Source organism: Bicyclus anynana, chromosome 22 (genome assembly GCF_947172395.1).
Source record: "Bicyclus anynana chromosome 22, ilBicAnyn1.1, whole genome shotgun sequence".
Lineage (NCBI taxonomy): Eukaryota > Metazoa > Arthropoda > Insecta > Lepidoptera > Nymphalidae > Bicyclus > Bicyclus anynana.
This window is the reverse complement of record NC_069104.1, coordinates 7,400,567-7,424,006: the sequence shown is the minus strand read 5'-3', so window position 1 is coordinate 7,424,006 and position 23,440 is coordinate 7,400,567. Positions and strand designations below refer to the sequence as shown.

Below are 23,440 nucleotides of genomic sequence, written 5' to 3'. Positions count from 1 at the left end.
GCGCCACGGAGGCCGTCAAATGATATATATATATATATACATGGTTGTTTATGTCGCATCTATACTAATATTATAAAGCTGAAGAGTTTGTTTGTTTGATCGCGCTAATTTTAAACATCCTTTGCAGGAACTACTGGTCCGATTTGAAAAATTTTTTCAGTATTAGATAGCTCATTTCTCGAGAAAGGCCATAGGCAATATTTTATCCCCGTGTTCCTAAGGGAACCGGAACCACGAGGGTGAAACCGCGCGGCGTCTGCAAGTTTCCTATATATTTCTAAAAATAATCAAAACTTTTATGGAAAAGTCAAGAAAGGTAATCTTGCAATGTCTTGTAGCACATTTTCCATACGATACGATACATACCTCAAAAAAATTGTCAAAATCCTGATCACAAATGACGTCATCTCTATCATGGTCAAGAAGCTCCGTAAAAAATAACGTCATCTTGTCTGTCTGTATGGAACTTAGTTGTGCTAAAGGCTGCTCCTCTTCTAGGTCTAGACACTCCAGGTCCTGGCTGCATCGGTTCACCCATGTGGCTAATGAAAAAAGAAAAATCTCATATATTTTATGTAATGTACATAAACTTATCATTTTTTGTAGTCTCATACATTTTATGTAATGTACATAAACTTATCATTTTTTGTAGGTTTGGACACCCAAACCTACAAAAGAGTACACACTCTTCTATAATAAGATCCCCAAGACTGTGAAGGACCTGCCAATGCATAGCTTTAAGCAATGTGTTAAAAAACATTTACTTAGTCGAGGGTACTACAACATTGATGAGTTCCTTAATGATAAAGATGCTTGGAGCCCGTTGGATCAGCTTCCACCTTCACACAGGAAGTAAAACTATAAATAATGTAAACAGTAATTGTTATCAATTGTAAATTATAATACTGTATGACTTTTTCAAAAGAGCAACTGTTGAGTTTCTCGCCGGTATCTTCTCAGCAGAACCTGCCTTCCGAACCGGTGGTAGAATCTTTACAAATAGTCAACTGACGTGTCAAAAGTGCTTGTAAACTGAGCCTACTTGAAATAAATGATTTTTGATTTTGATTTTTGATTTTGATCATTATGAAGAGGTAATATTTATGGTATTATATATATGTATATAGGCTGTAATTATTTACCACTAGAAAGCCACTTTATTTTATCTCTGTTTTCTTATGTCAGCCACTGACGACCAGGTTGTCTCACATGCGTGATGTCATGCACATCGCGATCATTACATGATCAGTTTTATCGGCTGTCAAGCCGTTAGCGCTGCAGGCATGTGAGATTGCTTGAGCGTCATTGGCTGACATTGGGTAAGGGGACGCTAACTACGCGGGTGAAACCGCCGGGCGTCGATAAGTAAGTTAATGACTAAAGTACTATCAACTATCGTCATCAACCCATATTCGGCTCACTGCTGAGCTCGAGTCTCCTCTCAGAATGAGAGGGGTTAGGCCAATAGTCCACCACGCTGGCCCAATGCGGATTGGCAGACTTCACACACGCAGAGAATGAAGATAATTCTCTGGTATGCAGGTTTCCTCACGATGTTTTCCTTCACCGATTGAGACACGTGATATTTAATTTCTTAAAATGCACACAACTGAAAAGTTGGAGGTGCATGCCCCGGACAGGATTCGAACCCACACCCTTCGGAATCGGAGGCAGAGGTCATATCCACTGGGCTATCACTGCTCTACTATCAACTATCGGTAAGATCTAATTGAAGTACCTAATCCGATTTCCTCGTTTAGAACACGAATTTTCGTTTAGTTAGAATTATCTAAAGGATTCACAAGGCGCTCAACCATTTAAGTAAAAACTCGGGTTAAGCGGAATTTTTAGTTGATAGTAAGTAATCGACCCTCGTTGTATATTCTCAGCAGAAATCGGGATAATTCGGAATTTGGCTATACTATGGTGCTTAAAGCGGCGCCATTTATTTTTTACCTTATTGTGGAGTATCATCATCATTATCAGTATAATATTTTACGATCCAAAATACAGCCACGCTTATGGAACTTAGACCAACCTTCGCTTCTAACGAAAGTTAGAGTGAGGGCCTTTTTATGGTCAGAGCTTCGTAATTTTATGAAATATGTCACCTTTGTGTTTCGAGGCTAAGGACATGTTTTCTCAAATTTTTCAAAAGAAAATATAAAAACGTAATGATCTACACTTAGACTATTCGATTTAAACCTTTTACTTTATTCATTACTTCTAGGTATCTCCCAACTCCACTATGGTCCAATATTTATTTAAATTAAGAAGAAGAAGAAGAAGAAGAAGAAGAAATACTTTATTGCACACAAAAATACAATTATAAATTAAAATAATAAAATAATTTTCTTTCAGGCCAGAGACCCATATACAAAATATACATTGAGTACCTACAGTAATAGCTTAGACTAACTTAGTCTAGGAATAGGATAAAACTCCATAGTTTCCTACTGCACTTATCTATGGAATGACCATGGACATACAAACTTTCAAATTGTATACAATAACGTAATGAGGCGTGATAGCCCAGTGGATATGACCTCTGCCTTCGATTCCGGAGCATGCACCTCCAACTTTTCAGTTGTGTGCATTTAAAGAAATTAAATATCACGTGTCTCAAACGGTGAAGGAAAAACATCGTGAGGAAACCTGCATACCAGAGAATTTTCCTTATTCTCTGAGTGTGTGAAGTCTGCCAAACCGCATTGGGCCAGCGTGGTGGACTACTGGTCTAACCCGTCTCGTTCGGAGAGGAGACTCGAGCTCAGCAGTGAGCCGAATATACAACAATGATGATGATGATGACAATAACGTTGTTCTTCCATTACTTACAGACTCTTAGAAGGTTTTGACTGACTAGAAAAGCTCTGCTAAGTTGATAAACTCAGCGGAAACCTATTCCCAAGCATTATCAAGGTCAGGACCAAAATCTTTTGAAAATTCTTTCCGCAAACAAGGAAAAATTGTGCAAGAAGATTTTTCATCAAAATATGTATCTCAATTTGGTTGTTTTGTCTGTATACATGTCATACTAGTATCATCACGCCATTACCATATGGGTAGGTAGAGACCATGTCTTTCCTCTCGCTACGATCCTTGCGTATCTCCGTTCTTAACAATCCTTTCATACAAGTTCGTCGGTTTAGAGACCGCTTGACATGGCCTTTATTGGGAATGTCCTAGAGTTGATCTAGGAAATTTCGTCTTCGCCTTCCCCTTTCAACATTTCCATACATCCTCTCTTTATAAATCCCTTCCATTCATCCTCTTTAAGTGTCCAAACCATCTAAGCATACCTTTCTTAAATTTAGTTACCTTTCAGGTAGTGCAGAAAGGTTTCTCAACAAAATATGTATCTCAATTTGGTTGTTTTGTTTGTATGTGAAAGTTGGTAACGGCTGTTTGCATTATGTATACCGCGATACCGCTACGGTCGTCGTAATGTAGATATCGCTTCGGTGAAATGAAGGTTTCGCATCCATAACGAGGGTGATATAACACCGCACTGCGGAACTTATTGTGTTCAAGTTAAATTGGACATGTGCTTATTTGAAAACTGTAACAGGAGAGTTTGTTATCTATTGCGAGAATGTTTTAAAACTTCGCCATTCCCGAGTCCCGTTGATGTATTCTGTACATGAATTCCATTCCGAAGTATACAGAGTTGGAAACAGTATCTAAATCTATACTGATATTATAAAGCTGAAGAGTTTGTTTGTTTGCTTGAACGCGCTAATATCAGGAATTACTGATTTGAAAAATCATTTCAGTGTTAGACAGCCCATTTATCGAAAGGCCGTATATTATCCCCGTATTCTTACGGGAACGGGAACCACGCGGTTGAAACCGGGTGCCGTCAGCTAGAACTTGTATATCTTTACTGTGGCTAGGATGTGTATTAAAGCGAAAGGTCACATCACGAAATATCAAAACCGCTTGACTTAGAAAGGTGAAATTTGGCAGGGAGGTAGTTTATTTATAAATATTATAGGGCCGGGTTAAAGTGCGAAGTCGCAGGCGTCCGCAAAACTCATACAGCATTTAATGTTCTTTTTTTCATTTGAATTGAAAATTATTATTAGTCGGTATTTTATTACTTCTTTGAGAGCCGTGATAGCACAGTGGAAAAGACCTCTGCCTCCGATTCTGGAAGGCGTAGGTTCGAATTCGGTCCGGGGCATGCACCTCCAAATTTTCAGTTATGTGCACTTTAAGAAATTAAATTTCACGTGTCTCAAACGGTGACGGAAAAACATCGTGATACTTCTTAGTCATCACAACTTGTAAATAGAATGAAAATTGACGGTGTTACCAAATAGCTGGTAGATACTAAATTAAATTACCTCGTTGGTTTGGTTTGATAGGTAACAAGTTGGTACAGAGGGATACCTATTTATAAAACGACCACTATTGAAAAACCATACAACAGGAAAATAAAGTTTATATTAGGTTATAATTTTAAAATTAAAATTAAAAACAATTATTAAGTATTTTGAAATTTTATAAATAAATATACTTAATAAATATTATAAATGGTATTTTCTACTTAAAGCGCTTAGTTAAAACACTCAGGTATTAGCACTTAGTTATAAAACTTGGTTATTATGAGTCAAAGAATTATTGTTTTGTTAGTAATATGCTTAGAAAACTATACCTATAACTGAGTCAGTTAATAAAAATTGCTTTACAATAGAATCATTTAATGTGCCTGCAAGTCTGCCGAATTTAATGCGGTGGACAGAATACAGCCAGTCAGTAAGGCTTTGCTCGTTTTTACTTTAAAATAAATAATTCAGTTTTAGTATTCCTCTATGTGTGTTTTGATAATAATAATGGCCCGTGAGCTTGAGGGACCTTGGGCACTGTGCCGTCTAGCTCCTGGGTAGCTACACCATTGCTGAGCAGTCAACTTCACAACGCTCAGTTACAATTATCATCATCATCATCATATCAGCCGATGGACGTCCACTGCAGGACATAGGCCTTTTGTAGTGATTTCCAAACATAACGATACTGAGCCACCTGCATCGAGCGAATCCCTGCGACTCGCTTGATGTCGTCAGTTAGTTACAATGTTTCGCATAAAAGCGAATTAGATAGATTAGATTACTATTAACTTTCACAAAGTATCGCCTTTATTTAACACGAAATAAATAGGCAAGAAACAAACATTAACACATACTCCTTTTATTATATTTACATTATTCTACACATATTGGTTAACCTCAATTGTTTCTGGAACAACAAAATCTGAATCATCAAATACACAAGTTTTTGGCATCGTTTCACTGAGTTTAACACTAAATGGCACTACCACTTTGAGAAAGCGATTCACTATAAGCCATTCAGCTCGTTCCACGTCCACCATCATAGGTAACATCCTCACATCAACAAAGGGGTCTACATTATCTGTCTGTTCAATGGTGGTGAACAAGACCCTATTTTGGATTCTCACATCAAGCGTCGTTTCGTTCAATCCTTGGAGGTTATAAGAAATCATGTAACCGTTGTTCGTATACGTCTCCGTCAACCAATCTTTATTGTCTTCACACGTTATCTTCAGAAGGCTGTCCAATCTATGGGCGTATCTCAAAACAGTTTCAAAATATTCCGATCGTGTTAAATATCTCTTCGTGTTTTTACTTTTCTTCGAAGAACGGAGTTCCACGAAGTTAGTCAAAGCGAGGAAAACACACAAAAGAGGTAACCAATGCATTGTAATATTCAAGTTACAACTTTGACGCCTGATCTCAGAATGAGTAACACAGCATACGAGCTTGTATATTTATGTAGAAGTTCACAACGTGTACGATGTTGTATTGCGGTTTGAAATTTCCTAATTATAATCAAGGAGGAAAATCCTACTTCGTTAATACCATGATGTAACACATATTTCATATGTAGGTATGTGATATTGAACTGGGAATCGAGATCAAATCCTAGTTCGGATTCAAGAATATATACTTTTCAATAATTCATATTCCGCCAGAGAAATATAAGTTACTCCCTGAAAAGTTTTTAGATTGTATCATTACTTAACTTCAAGTGAGATAATCTTTACGTGCACATTGATATATCATTAATAACATAAAATTTAAAATTATGAAAAACCACCAAAGGTCATGAAATTATTAATTACACTCACGATTAAGTGATTAAGTAAGTGTATTTTTATTAAAGAACCCCACTGAAGTACATTTGCAGACATTCGGTTATTCTTCCCCACTTTCAACCTCCAGAACTTTTAAACGGCTCAATCGATTTTCATCAAACAATTCTAAGAACAATCGCACATAAGTCGCCTTTCATACAAAATAAACTAAACTGAAATCGCTTCATCCGTTCGGTAGCTATGGTGCCACAGACAGACAGACAGACAGACACGTCAAACTTATAACACTCTTATTTAACATTCTATTTTGTATATGGGTAGGTACTATTTATTCATTCCCTTTGTTTTAAATACAAATCCTACTTCCTACTCATATTATAAACGCGAAAGTTTGTATGGATGTTTGGAGGTATGTTTGGATGTTTGGATGTTTGTTACTCTTTAAATCCGCTACTACTAAAGCGATTTGGCTAAAATTTGGAATGGAAATGGATTTTACTCTGGATTAACACTTAGGCAACTTTTTATCCCGAAAAAATGCATGGTTTTACGAAAACTGATGATTTTAATGATATGAATGTTTGTTACTCTTTCACGCCTCGACTACTTAACCGAATTAGCTGAAATTTGGTATTGAGATATACTATAGCATGGATTAACACATAGGCTACTTTTTATCCCGGAAAAATCTATGGTTCCCGAGGGATTTGTGAAAAACTTAATTTCCACGCGGACGAAGTCGCTTTCGCCCGCTAGTAAGTAATAATACGAGTAGCTTTTTAAGTAGGGGTCTTATCATGTGCTTCTTACTTTTAAATTCCAGCTATTACTCGTATTATCAAAGAAAAAACGGAATCTAATTTCTCTATTGCAACTTTTGTTGCGAAGCTGAAGTGGCAATGGGCGGGGCACATAGTTCGAAGAGCCCATGGACGTTGGGGTCCCAAGGTGCTGGAGTGGCGGCCCCGCACTAGTAAGCGCAGTGTTGGCCGACCCCCCACCAGGTGGACTGACGACATCAAGCGAGTCGCAGGGATTCGCTGGATGCAGATGGCTCAGTATCGTGATGTTTGGAAGTCCCTACAAAAGGCCTATGTCCTGCAGTGGACGTCCATCGGCTGATATGATGATGATGATGATGATGAATTTCTCTATTAAAATGAAGTGCTTTAAAAAAGGAGCGCCGGTATGCAATCTGTTAGATTTAACATAAAACTGTAGCTATCCATTGTACAGTTCGCGGTAGCCGTTATTCTAACGCATAAAATGTATGTGCCATAAATATCGCCATCTAGACAGGGGTTTTCAATAAACTTCCCCCAGAGTACTTTTTGCTCGTGCGTTTAAGTGCACTTTATCTTCATAAATTTTTGAATCGAATGTAGACTTTTTGTGTGATATTAATTGAAGTTTTTAAACGTAGCACCAAGAACAAATAAAGTCGATATCAAGAACATAACCCGTGGTTATGATGCTCAAACTTTTTTACAGGATTTTACAACTTGTCCCTTTATAGCAGGTTGGAGAAATCTTGAAAGTTTGTGTGGGACAAATTAAGATTCCAAGATTTTCTTACATAAATAGTTACAAGAGATTGGGGAGGCTGCCATATTGGATTTGTAATGACGTTTCTTAGCTAGTCATGTATTGTCATCAGAATTCAGAGCGTGTGCAAAATTTCATCCTAATCGAAGACCGGAACGGTGTGTGACAAGGCCGCGGCCAAGTGTGTGTCATCGTACGCCGTATCGACGTGTTGGCGAGGAAGATGGTCTGGTGTATAATCGGAAGGTAGGTGGTTTGTTTTGGATTGCTTTCATTTCGGTGATAGAAACCTGCCCAAGAGAATAGAGGAAATATTCGTACTCTTCTCACCAGTACCTATTCCACAGTCCACTTATTTACTCCCAGTCTCGTCAATCGTCTTCACAAATGAAAAAAAAAAAGAAAGGTGACGAAAAGAACTATTAAGATAAACAAGATTATCTATATCCATGAAATTTTACTTATTTTGTCTTGAATCCGTTTGCAATTTAATCTATTTGCAGTATTCTTGGTTTTCAACAACACTGCAAATAGATTAAATTGCAACGGATTCCTTACAAGCTATGCCAACTACGTTGAGAAGCTATCTAATCAATCTTGAAATTAATTCAGTGCAATTTCGCTAGATTGTAACAGCATGTAAGGAATAAATTGAGTCTACTAAATGGATTTTCATGCGATTTTCAAGCTTACATTTGCAATTTTCAAGTTTTCAACTTCAAATGTTCAAGCACTTATACGAGTACATCAAGCAATTTGTATTGTTTCAATTTATGTTACTTGCAACGTAGGTAGGTATTTAATATTATGTGTTGCTCTTCGTTATCAACCCATATTCGGCTCACTGCTGAGCTCGAGTCTCCTCTCAGATTGAGAAGAGTTAGGCCAGTAGTCCACCACGCTGGCCCAATGCGGATTGGCAGACTTCACACACGCAAGAATTAAGAAAGTTCTCTGGTATGCAGGTTTCCTCACGATGTTTTCCTTCACCGTTTGAGTCACGTGATGTTTAATTTCTTAAAATTTTATTTTATTTGTGTTGTCCTTAATGAAATTGAAACTGTAACTCTAAAAATGAAGGACTTTCTATACAAACTTTCAACCCTTATTTCACCCCTTTCTTATTTTATTTTTGCAATACAAAATATATAGTAACCTTCTCCGTGTTATGGTCTTGAACTGTGCTAAGTTTCATTTAAATTCATTCAGTAGTGTCAACGTGATGCCCGGTCAACAAAATCACGGACAGACAGACAGTAAGACAGACGAAACAATCGAAAAAAAAATATTTTTGGCTTCAGTATCGATTATATAATGCCCTCCAACAAAATCTTTCAGAATATCTTCAATGTATAGAATTTGACCTGTTACAGTTTTATTATCAGTATAAGTATAGATTTATGGTGGTTAGGTTAGGTTATAGTTTCACCTATTTTTGCATAAGTAACGTTAATTCCGTGGTAATCCATATATTATTGTCTAAGAAGAAACAATCATAAGACAATATTTATAGTGATACGCATAGACGATACATTATATATTGAGATAGATACGCAACTCTCATTTCAGTTAAAAAATTTATGTACCGTGATCACTAGATGGCGCATTCTAATTAGATTTATTGGCTACCCATAGATGGCGTTCTCTCTACGAGTACAATCTATATTTTAGTTGTATGACTATTGCTGTTTGTTTTCCTTAATTCTTATATATTATTAATGAAAAAAATTTAACATAAACATAATATTTACAAAATCACCTATTTCACTATATAATACTAATGTACCCAAATATTTAAAATTGCCAAATTTTATAAATATATAGAAATAAGGAAAACAAACTGCAATAATCCTTCAAATATTAAAGGATTTTTAATCAAAGAAAGAATAGAAGATTCTTATTATTCAACGATTTATTTCTTCTTTTGTGATTATGAAAATATCTTAATGCACTTCAGCAGCCTGATAACATTAGTACACCAACTATGAATATTGACGTTTATGATTATAAATAACCACTGATAACATCTACACACTGGTCACCTTTAAGAACACGTAAAATTGCTGGCGACATTTTCGCCACGCCGTTTCGCGACACACCGGGCCGCCTTCTGACCATAGTTCCGATGGTGGTCGAGCATGTTCCATGGTTAATTATTAACTATGCACACCAAATCCACAAGTAATACCCTTTATAATCACTTATTTGTACCAATTACATCTTATTTTAATATTTTTCGTTCACCACTGTCACCAAGTTTTAAGCAACATGTCACTATAGCAACAACAGAAAAAATTCAAAGACAGCTAAACTGTCATATTTGAAACTATATTTTTTAAAATTTTCATAGTTTGAACAGGAGTGATTTTAATCAAATAATGTGCTTAATGCGTGCCATCTATATTGTGCCTGAGAAAACTTCGCTTAAGTTTTTGTACCGTGAGCGCTGGAAGACAGCACTTCATACAAAATATTTTACGTAAGCGAACTGTGCGGAAGTTTCACCCCCATGGTGATACGCGCAGGACATCGAAACCCGATCACCCTCGATCACCAAAGAAACCATTGCTTAGCAACCACACACAACAGATTATACTTTTTAAACTGGTTTCTATTTTGCTGACGTTCCTTTTGTTTCACTCGTTTGCTTGTAATATTACATTGCTATTATAACCCAAGCCAAACTATTCTCCGATAGTTTAGGTAAGTATCGCACGCTACCGTATGATTAAAATGATTTTAAGTCCTAGGTCGTCTCGGAGGAATAATTTTTATCTAGGTATCTATAGACGTTTGAGTGACATTGACATTTTTACAAATTTCAAACAAAAATCGTGTAGGCTTAGGTCGAAAAAATTGTATGCAACAATATAAGAAATAATAATAAATCTGAGAAAGAAGAAATTCATTGAATTAAAACGAACGATGTCTAAAGAAACGACTACCAAAGAACATTATAAAGAAATAAATCAAAGTAAAAAGAAATCGGATGATAATGCCGATATCCGTAATACAAGACGAAGCACAAGAAAGAGTAACTTGAAAGAGGAAGGATTTTATACATTCAAGAATATGTACTCCAGAAATGTGAACCAGCAAGTCTCTACAACGATAGGAAAAGAAACCTCTAAAGAAGGAAACAAATAAAGAACAAAAGCAAAAGAATCTCCAAATGCTGAAGACTAAACATTAAACATTTTACTAAAATAAACATTTTAATTTATTTCTGATGTATAAATAACTTTTTAAAGAAGTCTAAGAATACAATGCTGAAGTGGAAATGAGCAAGGCACATAGAATACAATAGACTATTGATATTAAGATGATATTACTAAATTGCAGGTTCATGATCATCTAGACGGCTGGGAACTATTTTACCATCACTTTACCCATGAAATTCAAATTGTGGATCTTTTTCACTGTAATGTTTCTAATGCTTATTATGGGTTCTTAATATGGGTTATTTACGTAGAGAAATAAATCTCTCAAAAGGCGGCAGTAAATTAGGAATACCTCTTGTATTTCAATTAGCATTATGATTTATGTGATAAACGCATGTTCGTTTGCCTGATAAATATAAACTTGAAGGTACACACTTGAGAAGGTAACTTTGAATGAAGGAAGGAAAAAATATATATGTATTTACCTTATCCTTTTATTCATTTTGCTTTCATTTCATATCGCTTTGATTCGTAAATGCGAACCTTGCCTTTGGGAAGTATGACAGTTCATTTCAGACGTAGAAAAGCTACGGAGAGTTGTTTACTTTTTGCCTACCCTCTCCTGTCACAACTTACAAAGGAATATTCGAAATAAACTAATGTCTGATTCGTTTTGTCGTCTCATGAATTATTTAAATAGCTGCACCAGGAACATCTTATATCTTATCTTACATATTTCAAAGTAAATAAGCCATTTCTCATAACGTCGCTTGAAATATTTGCGTATTTTACTTTTCTACTAGCGATTTTCCGCGCCAAGAAGCAATTTCTATTTTCCCATTCTGTTCTTTATGCTTGTAGACAAATGAAAGTGAACTTATTTATTAGCTTCATAGCAAAATTTGGCCTGTGACTTCAAAAATATAAACCTTATGGAACAAAAATAATTTTTTAATGTAATTTGGAGCATAGATTTATCAAGCCGTTTCAATGCGGGTTCTCAGGCGAAAAGTGATAAAGTTTGACTCTTTGATTACTATTTTAGATTTTGGGCAATGAAATATGGCTTTAATTTTTCCGAGAAATTTTCGCACTGCGAACGAGGTGTAGAAACTCAATATCCTCTCCCCTATAAAGAAAGAGGTTCCGTATCGTACTTCGAATTGTAAGTGGTTTTCAAAATTGCAATATGGCTATCACTTAGCGATCTCTATTTAGAAACGCTATATTTTCTACTATAAATTTTTTGAACGAATAGATATCGTGGTAAATTTGGCTACGACTTAAACTTTGCTTAAACTTCTATTCGTATAAGTTGATTACGTGACATATCGTTTTGGAACTTTGATTCCCATACATCTTTCAGTTTTCGTGAACGTTTTCCATTGTAGAAAGTCAACGTGGTTATAGAAACAGTCCTGATAATACATATATATTTTCATTTGTTTAGTACTAACCAATATTAGTGACACCTAAAAGTTAAACGAAAATCAGTGCCTAAGGAAACACTTATCTCTATAAGAGATTTCTGCCAGTGACCCTTGGTAGTAGGAGAGGTTGTTAGAAAGAAATATATTACATAGTACTACCTGACGCTCAGTGGTTTCACCTGCGTAGTGCCCGTTCCTGTGACAATACAGGGATAATCTACAGCCTATGAGAGTCACAAATTATGTGGCTTTCTATTAGTAAAAGAATTTTCAAAAATGGTTCAGAAGATCCACAGATTACAAACCTTTACCTGTTTAATTTATAGGAACTACTATTTCAAACACGTAGTCTATTTATACACTTTATTAAAGAACGTATAACGTATGTAACTTATACGTATACGTATAACTTTTACGTACTAACATTACGTAATTAGCGCACTCGACACGAGTGTGTCCGTTCGCTATTCAACGTTGTGGTCACAGATTAATAGATACTACGTATTGTGGTCGACTGCCTAATGCCTATGCACGACGCGCGGGCGCCGCGGCTTATAGTGTTGCAAAACGTTTATAGTGATGTGCTATAACCTCCCCCTATTAGTGAAGTATATCTATAAATTCAACAAAACGTTTTTCCTTGTTAAATGATACCAAAATGTCACTTACTCCATACGTGTACACTCCATCCGTGATGTTTCTCCTCTTCACTGCGCTCGGCCTCTTGCATCGGGTTTCCAGGCACTTCCGTTTCAGGCAACGTCCTCCACCGCTTCAGCAATTCCTTCGTTTTGTCCTTCGTCTTATCGCATGCCTGGCGCCAGTTGGTGAAGTACTTGCGCGATACCTTCGGGCTTAGTGTGGATTTTGAGTCTTGTCTGGAAAAGAGTAATTGGAATTTTTAGTCTATTTGGAGGAGGAGATGAGTTTGGCTTCGAATGTAGTATTAAAGTGTAAAGCATTTAATAGGTGCGTTGGTGTGTAATGAAACACACACGGTTACTTTTAAGGTCATATCACACATATCTACTCTAAAAGGTCTTGCCGTCATCTAGGGATCGACTTGGCTACGGCTAGTCAACTTGCGCTTACGGCTCATCGATCGAGAAGGGTGAGTGGGGTAAACACAGACGATGCCTTAGACTATGTAAGATGGTTCTAAATTGTGGGCTTACGCTTAATCAAGGAAAAAAGAGATTCTTTTTTTTTTATTTTGTCATTTCTTAAGTGATATCTCTGTAGTGTTTTTTATGTTTTTTCCCGGAAAACATCAGAATAAGTGATATTGTGGATTACGTTTTACCTTAGACTATGCATTTCACTAATGTTTGCGTACGTAGCCCCTGTAGTCCAGGGGCCATGTGTATCATCGGCTGCAAACGCGGGGACTGCGAGCCGTAAGTTTCTCCCGAGACGAGGCAATTATTTACTTTCCGATTCCTATTAGTGTACGTTGTAAAGAGTGAAGTATGGAGTTTCATTTGAAAATAGAGACATCATTTTGTCCAATGGCGTCGGAGTTGTCAATCTCTTTCGTACCGACGCCATGAAAGAGATAGCGGTATTTCCGGTTGCGCCGCTATTGGTTGAATTTTGTTTATTGTGTTGGTTGCATGTTAGCGCCACTGGATCGGTATCTCTAATTAATACTATGCCGATCCCTTTCCTTTGCCGAGTTTTTATGTGTGTTATGACTCTAAATTGATCGTATGTGTCTGCATTGATAACGTACAGTTTAAACAAATGTACTTCTTGTTGTTACTTGTAAATACTTACCACTACCACATCCAGAAATTTTTGGCATAGATTGATTAATTGTCATTAATATCTTAACAACGGTGCGTCAGTGGCATGCTTTGTGTGTTGTGGAGTGGCAGCACTAGACCAGCCGTGGACGATAATGGCGTAATCTCTGCGACGAGTAATTAGCGATGTGTAAATATTTAAGTGTGTGTCTGCTGTGATAAAACCCCTTCAGTCTCTCAGACTAATTATCTATTGGACTTGTATCTCACTCAAATTCACCGACAAAATTGTCTGTCGTTTTTCTCGGACCAAGGCGCATTTGGAACCCTAATTTTAATTTTAAGTTTTCGACTATAATTACCACCATTATGACATAACTTGACGTTTCAAAAGTGAAATGAAACGTCAAGAAAAAACGTCACGAAAAAATGAATATTGAATTTGAATGTTGATGGGGTCAAAGTAAATTCACAAATCGAAAATATTTGGCACCAATAAATATATCCTGTGTCCTCACAATACACACAACTATAAATTTTAAATAGTAATACACACACGTGTAATTTTAACACAATGAAACATCGATTCTACAGACGCAGTTTGTATGAACACGTTAGATCATAATCATATTTTTGACAAACGGGTAACCTCTAGCAAGGTAGGTCCTATAGAAGGTCTGAGTTCTGTCCGTACAGACCGTAGCGAGACCAAGTTTAAGAGTTACTCACTAATCGAACAGGACAAAGCAACTATACTTAGAGTTGCTTCATAGAAGCTTATTTACTGTTCGTCCGAAACTATACATTGTCACAGAAATGATAATATAGGTACACGTTTTTACTTATTTACTTTATTAAAAGATAAGTCACAAAAGGGCTGTCACAAGTCACAAGCTGAAGTCACCATTCATAGGGATGCTCACAATAATTCAAAAATGTAGTCCGCGCTGAACACGAGGCGCGCAGTTGTTTAAGATAACATACCAGCTATCTTAGTACGGTTAATATAAAAAGATGCCACGTGAAAAACAAATCAGCAAAAAGTTAATACTTAGTGCAAAATGCTTGCCTTGTACGATACCTGTATTTGTATAAGCCTCGCTTCTAACAAAATGAGCCAGCTCTGGAAAAAGTTGGCAGAATATGTTGCAATATTTGTAAGCGTGCGGCTCCTTTTAAATTGCCTAACGTTCGTTATTTATTTACATAACCTATCTGTTATTTAGGATACTAGTAATCGTTCCTATCCGTTTTCTTCAAGTTTCTTTAAGTAAGATTGAATACGTATCTAAGACAGGTATATTGTTAATGATTTTAAACTTATTTCGTGGTTGTTCATTATGAATATTATTTAAACGGGTACATACATGTGCAAACTAAGAAGGTGCCGCGAAACGCATAATAACAAAAAAAAAACATACATACAGCCAAACGTAGAACTTCCTCCTTTTTGGAAGTCGGTTAAAAAGCGATGTCGTGAGTGTGGTTTGCCTAAACAGCCAAAAACGCGAGGTTGTTGAAAAAAGAAAAAGAACAAGAAAGAGGGTAGATCGATTCTGCCCCTAACAGCTGACTTCGCTTCGCATCTCGCAACTTCAGTCCCGTCGTGACCACGATCCGTGCAACTGGGTCAAAATATCGACATTAAATAGTCTTGTCTTTTATCGTGGTATGTACCCGTTTAAATAATATATTGTTGACATGACGCTGTCGACGATTTGCTTCGACGTTTTTAATCAAAACAACCAAGATGTGGAATACTTTCTAGCGTCAGTGTATTCTGCCACGTATGATTTGTACACCTTCAACACAAGAGACAATAGGCATCTTGTTTAGGCAAGCGCGCTCACACTCAGACCTCATATTTAGCTTTCAAGCATAATTGAAGGGCCTATCTAGTATCAAAAGTGTCTGGCATACTTGCAAGATTGTTTGTCACTCTACCTATCCTTTTTCGTCTGTCGATTACATTTTTAAAGCACGTAAACATCTGCATATTTACGTGCTTTATAATGTAATAAAAAAATTTCATAGACAAATATGCAACAAAAACGAAAATCCGTCAAAATAGAGCTAAATAGATATATAGATTAGCAGTTTTTTGGGAAAATTTCGGACTTGTATGAATATATGCAAACGGATCGAAAATAGAATCCTTATTTACAGTGAGGTGTGAAGTTAGAAAACTGAATCACAGTAAAAATATAATACTGTGACTGAATACCGTCATTCGACTCTTTTTAGGGTTCCGAACGTACGTACAAAAACGGAACCCTTATTTGTTTAAAAAATTCAAGTTTATTGGTACCTAAGAAAGTGCAATAAAAAGATACAGCCTTCTTCTTCCTCATTCAAGTTTCATTCGTTTTTAGCCATCAAAACTTGGGAAGGTAATGAGGTACAATCATAAAGTTATGCGTTTTTACTAGATTGCAAGAATGGTTATTACGTTTTTCGCGCGTATCTTGTTTGTAAGTATGTATGTAATATTCTATTACCTCATATCTTCCAAACCGCTGAACCGATTAACGTAATTAATATATCGTTAGATTTGTCTTGATAACCCCGTGTTCTTAGGTAGGTAAAATTAAAAAAAAACCAACAAACGCCTGCTATAGACTCGAGGTAAATATTTTTTTTGTTTTTGAATATAGTAGGTATAGGATGTTTACAATTTTTAGGTGCACGCAAAAGAGATTGCCTTTTTCGAATTTTGTCATTTTTGAAGTGACCATAGACGGGAAGCACTAGATTATGTGAGATTGTTGATTACATTTTACTAATTTTTGCTTTCACTCGTAAGGGGCACCTGTAATTTGGGGGCCCCGTATCATTAAGGCTTATAAGGCGGTAGCTACAAGAAAGTCGTCATGAATAAGGGAAACTATGTAATTTGTTTGATAAAATCCAGGAAATATCTCAAATTAAATCAAAAATCATTTATTTCAAGTAGGCTCAGTTTACAAGCACTTTTGACACGTCAGTTGACTATTTGTAAAGATTCTACCACCGGTTCGGAAGGCAGGTTCTGCTGAGAAGATACCGGCAAGAAACTCAACAGTTGCTCTTTTGAAAAAGTCATACAGTATTATAATTTACTATTGATAACAATTACTGTTTACATTTCTTATAGTTTTACTTTCTGTGTGAAGGTGGAAGCTGATCCAACGGGCTCCAAGCATCTTTATCATTAAGGAAATCTATTGGTGTACAGTAGATAAGTACTTGAAAGAGTATAGTACATGAATGAGTATTAAGGTACCTTTTGGCTATTATACAATCAGAAGGAAAAAAACAAAAAAGCAGACGCCTCCGTGGCGCAGTGGTATGCGCGGTAGATTTACAAAACGGAGGCCCTGGGTTCGATCCCCGGCTGGGCGATTGAGATTTTCTTAATTTGTCCAGGTCTGGCTGGTTACCACCGGCCGTGGCTAGTTACCACCCTACCAGCAAAGACGTACCGCCTAGCGATTTAGCGTTCCGGTACGATGCCGTGTAGAAACCGAAAGGGGTGTGGATTTTCATCCTCCTCCTAAAAAGTTAGCCCGCTTCCATCTTAGACTGCACCATCACTTACCATCAGGTGAGATTGTAGTCAAGGGCTAACTTGTAAAGAATAAAAAAAAAGACGCGCTGAAATATATAGGCACACGTAGGCAAGGTATATGAATTTTTTATTGCACACGTAACCTACATAACAGCAGGAAAAAAACAAAATATAAAGCTAGAATGCATGTAAACGGTCTTATGGCTAAGCCATTTATTACTTAGGTACAAAATAACCGAAATGAATTATTATTGACCGATTTAGATATAAAATTATTCTTGCAAAGTGTAGATGTTTTAAATATTATAAGAACATAAATGAAATGTACTGAATTTATATTTCCTCTGTTATCGTCATTATCAGTCCATTTTAACTGCCTATTACATGGCTAGCCGGTCAATTCACTAACTTTGGGGTAAGTTAGCTACCTAATAGAATTAACATCAAATCAATAAGAACCGCATTTTTCGTATTCCCTAAAAATGTCAACTGGGAAATGTGATCTATCTACGCTATGACAATCACGAATTGTCAGTAGGCACCGGATGACATTTGTACCTTTAATCAGATGTTAATGTCAATAAACGTCGATTCTCTTTCTACAAACGCTAACGTTTTGAAAACTAATAGTCGGCAAACTAACTATACGGCAGTCTTCACACACATAGAGAATTAAGAAAATTCTCAGGTATGCAAGTTTCCTCACGATGTTCTTCTTTTACACAAGAATTAATCTTAACATATAGGTATTATAAATGCGAAAGGTACATCACAAAATCTCGAAAACCGCTTGATGTAAAAAGCTGAAATTTGGCAGGAAGTTAGTTTATAGTTAGTAGGTATCCACTAATAACGGATTTAAAGGGCCGGATTAAAGAGGTCTGAGGGCGGACGCGGGTAACATATGAGATCACTTAACTGAAAGTTGGAGATACTTACGTTTTACAAATCACGTGTATCAGCTGGTTTGAACTATAAGGTATCCTATACACTGAATAAGTACCTACGTGAAGTTAGTACTATTAGGTATTCTGTGGTAGAACAATGTTAGTATTTCGATTTGTAAAACAATTAATCGAATACTTGAACAACGTTAATTAGTGTAATTCGACACTAGCTTGTGACACCAAATAAATGGAAGAACAAATAAAATATCAGTATATAAATGGAGTTTAATGAAATAAGTCATTAATTTTAATCAATCTGTTATTAATGTGTCGTTGTTGTGACCACGCTTAATGCTTTCGATAGGATATTCCTTTTTATGTTTAAATCTTTTCATCATCATCATTATCAACCCATATTTGGCTCACTGTTGAGCTCGAGTCTCCTCTTAGATTCCAGATCCTCTATTTACATTTCGGATTAATCTTGAGTTCGATCCCCGGCTGGGTCGATTGTGGTTACCTTAATTGGTCCAGGTCTGGCTGGTGGGAGGCTTCTGCCGTGGCTAGTTACCACCCTACCGACAAAGATGTACCGCTAAGTAGATGTCGCGTAGAAACCGAAAGGGGTGTGGATTTTCATCCTACCCCTAACAAGTTAACTCATTTCCATCTTAGATTGCATCATCATTTACCATCAGGTGAGATTGTAGTCACGGGCTAACTTGTAAAAAATAAAAAAAAAACTCGTAATAGTACCAGAGGTATATTAGACGGCCGCGTGGCGCAGTGGGTAGTGACCCTGCTTTCTGCACTGGAAAATATTTGTGTGATGAGCATGGGTGTTTTCCAGTGTCTGTGTGTATTTATACATTATATAAGTATTTATATGTAGTATATAATTGTATATTAATATTATAATATCAACTATCTTAGCACCCATAACACAAGCTACTCTGTATGCTTACTTTGGGGCTAGATAGTGATGTGTATTGTTTAAGTATATGAAGTATATTTATATTATCCAATGGTCCCGTAATATATATAGAAATTATAGTCACCTCAGCGATAATAGACTTAGTAAACAGGTTATACAATAAAAGTATCACTTATCAACTCTTTAAAATACCTGCCAGCTTATACTCGTATCTTATTATCGGTCAACATAAGTTCAATGACAATATCATTTTCGGCATATTTCTTTCATTGTCAAGGTTTTGCACAATCCATGCTTGGATTATTTCTGGTAAAGGTACTGTTACACATGCTCTAAAATAGCATGCTATTAAGTATGCTCCATACAAGCATGCTTATCATCAGTTTACATTTGCTAGCGATAAGCAAGCTATTTTTAAGTATGCTCCTGAATAAGCGTGCTCAACGCAAACATTCCAATTACACATGCTAATTTGTATCTATCGCTCTCCGTCTATAGTATCGTGTTAGACAGGGAGAGATGAAGGTGAAGAGAATACAGAATAGCAATGCTGATCGACTAGCATATATGCGAAGCTGTTCAGACGCGCTAAAAGCACGCCCTCTTCCACCCGGGCAGCAAGTAGCATGCTCATAAATCGCACGACTGTTGATTCTCGAGCAAGCTCGAAATAAGCATGCTCATTATTAGCAATGTTGCGATACACATGCTAATAAGTAGCAACTGCTCAATAGTAGCATGCTTTCGTGCATGCTACTATTGAGCAGCATGTGTAACAGTAGCTTAATTCTTGAATTAAGCTACTGTTACACATGCAGTATTATCAGGCTTATCAGGTAATTATGGCTATCAGGCGGTATATATGGCTTATCAGGTAATTTTTCGAATAGGCCGTACTTACCAGCATTGTTCAATAGAATTGAAGAAATTATTATTTTCTATTCTACCACTAAACGTGTCAAATGAAGTTTTCAGTTAAAAAATAGAATAGAATAGAATATCTTTATTTGTCCACACACAAGTAATAAAATAAAATAAACAAACAGAACATACAAATATCTGGTCGTGGACAAAACAGGTATCCACCTCAGCACGATGTCACAGCGAGCTGTGGCGCTGGTTTTCAGGTGAAACCTTATGTGTTCACGGACGTGTCCGTGAAAAAATACTAAAAATATAATAATCAAACAAAAAAGAACAGAGTAATAAAATAACAAAATTAACATATATGGGAAACTAAATTAACAGGAAAAATCAAACAATAAATACGAGTCAACCAGTAAAGTAAAAAATAATGAACATAATTTTTTTTATCGATTCCACACAGTAGATAGGTATATAGTAAGTATAATGGCTTAACATTTCATTTGGAAGAACAAAGTATCGACGACGGCTTCATCAGTCATTGTAATTTGTCGTTCATCGATCATACGCCGGCTGTGGGACACAGACGGGAATGCTTCGCTACGTAATCGTTCTGTGTACTGGGTCTGTAGCCATGTGACATGATTCCCTTACTACAATTACAAACGCTTCGAAAATTAACCTGAGTGTAAAAACACCATTGTAGCTTATAAGGGCTTATATATACTTTCCTTATATTAAATACCGTGCGTTTTTTGGAAAATTGTTAGTGAAGAAAGCGTTGGAGAATTATATTGTATGTCGATGTCTGTTACTGTTACCTTTCTTCATAATCAGCCTATTTTAACAGCCCACTATATAGCGCCAGGCCTAACTCAGTATGGATGAGAAGATGATGAAGCTTAGATCCACCAGGCTGCTGCAATGAAGAATGATGGGCTAAGGGTGATAATTTGTTTTTTTTAACAATCATTATTGGATGTTAACGATAAGGAACGAGAACGACGGCTTAACCCAAACACCACTCAACTCTGCCCCCTAGCCATGTTACACGACGATTCTCTTTCTACGATTACTAACGCTTCGAAAAGTAGAAAGATGTATGGGAAATTACATTTCATCGACAGGTCACGTGATCAAGATCTGTCATTCCCATACATTATTCTAGTTTTCGAAGCGTTAACGATTGTAGAAAGAGAATCGGCATGCGACTTCGCTAGAGGGGCTGGTCTGAGATTTTTTACTGAAAAATTCTTAGGAGAAATTAAAGCTCGGTACCACGTAGCCTTATCCAGGGTTCAACCCCAGGATTGTATTTGTGACGTTCCTAAAGGTATAATAGGTAACTAGCAGATGCCGTGCGGTTTCACGCGCGTTGTATGACTATTAGTGTCATAATATTATAGGCAATTATATAATACTATATTTAGTCTGTTATCAACAGTAATTTCGCCGCTTATCGACGTATCACATCCATTGTCAGCCGATTGATTAATGTCTCTTACGTAGTTGATCTATCCTGATTATTTGGGGGAAAATAACCTATTTTATTAACCGACTATAAAAATTGAGGTTGAACGAATTTAACGAAAATGGGAGAAGACTCAATAGCTTAAAGGTAAAGGGGCCGGACTCATCATCAATAAGTCGTGGTTCGATCCCCGCCCGCTGAGTCTTAAACTTATATATATTTTTCGATTAGTTAGAGGAGAGCAGGAATAATAGGTCGGATTTATAAGATATGGCAAAAAAGCCCTTTACATTCCGTTCGACCATTTGTGGAGTGAACGCCAAAATAAGGGTAAGTATTGTAATTAAGAAAACTTTACTAGTAGTTTGATCTTTATTTACAGTTGTTAGAAGTCATGTATTTATATTATCAAAAAATCACGTGTCTCAAACGGTGAAGGAAAACATCGTGAGGAAACCTGCATACCAGAGAATTTTCTCAATCTCTGCGTGTGTGAAGTCTGCCAATCCGCATTGGGCCAGCGTAGTGGAATATTGGCCTAACCCCTCTCACTCTGAGAGGAGATAAAAAAACTCAATAACTATCTTATTTTTAGTATGAACCAGTCAAATCCTGACCTTAGGTCCATTGGCAGTTAAGCTAACCAACGAACTAATTAGGTAGATAACAGATATTTTTGATAGTAAAGTAATAATTAAAAACTAACTCATTTATGTAATTGCGAACGAAAAACTTACGATGTAATTGGGTCAGAAAGTTCTGTGAAAGTTTTCAAATAAATAGTTGCGAGATAACTTTTAATTGTGGAGCAGCTGGGTGTAGGGTTACCACTAAAGCCTTCTGAATGTGTTCTGCGTCGTATAGCACGTAATGTGCGTGAGGCTTTGCTACTTATATACCTACACTAATATGTACTTACTTAGTTTTACGAGTTCCTCGAGTAGGTACGGGTGGTATTCACATTCAGTTGTTGCAACAGTGATGGTATAAACAAGAGGGTATTGGATGACTTGAGTTCAATTCATTGTAAAGCAGCGTGAACACCGTCACGCTGCTTTACAATGAATAGTCTAGCTAGTCACGTAAGTGATTATGTGCAATAATGTTCTATGCTGTAATTATTATTAATAATGTTCTGTGTCGTAATTTAACATTTTTGTAAAAACAGGGGAGGTAAGTTTTGACTTTCTAAAGGGATCCCTTAAACCTACACCCAAGGTCACAAGTCCTGCAACCTGCTTGAGGTGTTTCCTCTACCACAACATGATGGTACAATCACTGTCGCTGCTACCCGTCTTGTCATATTAGGTACAATATTGGATTGTACTGCACCGGTGGTGGGAGACTGTTTGAAAGAGAATGCAATAGGAGGTAGAAACAGAGAAAGAAAGGGACAGAAACAATGGTATCTATTTCTCATTTGTTACTAGGCTTAAAATAACGGTCAAGTTGTTTAATGCTGGATTTATTCGATGGGCCATAGTTCACGGCCATAGCTATGGGCCATCATAAGGAGGGAGTAGTGGCTTCTGATAGTTTATGGTCTTAAGATAGCTTGGTTGCCGGTTTTTGGACGCATCAATGTATTGAGATATGGTTCTATTCAAGGCAACGTCAAGCTTCAAGCACATTTTTATTGACAAGCAATTGGCGTAAGCTGGCTAGTTAGTGCAAACTACTGGCGCGAGCTAGTTACTGTAGCTAGAGCCTCAATTTTTATATAAAAGCATTTGCGTGC

At 36.7% G+C, this 23,440-nt stretch overlaps 1 protein-coding gene across 1 annotated transcript in view; it reads right to left on the bottom strand.

Annotated features, from left to right (window-relative positions):
- The window catches only part of LOC112047375 (uncharacterized), a 117,607-nt gene that overhangs the window by 11,155 nt on the left and 83,012 nt on the right, over window positions 1-23,440 (bottom strand). The window contains exons 3-4 of the mRNA XM_052888333.1: window positions 12,924-13,132; window positions 367-542 (exon numbers count right to left, since the gene is read on the bottom strand). Coding sequence (XP_052744293.1) covers window positions 367-542; window positions 12,924-13,132 — 385 coding nt within the window. The remainder of the gene's footprint in view (window positions 1-366; window positions 543-12,923; window positions 13,133-23,440) is intronic.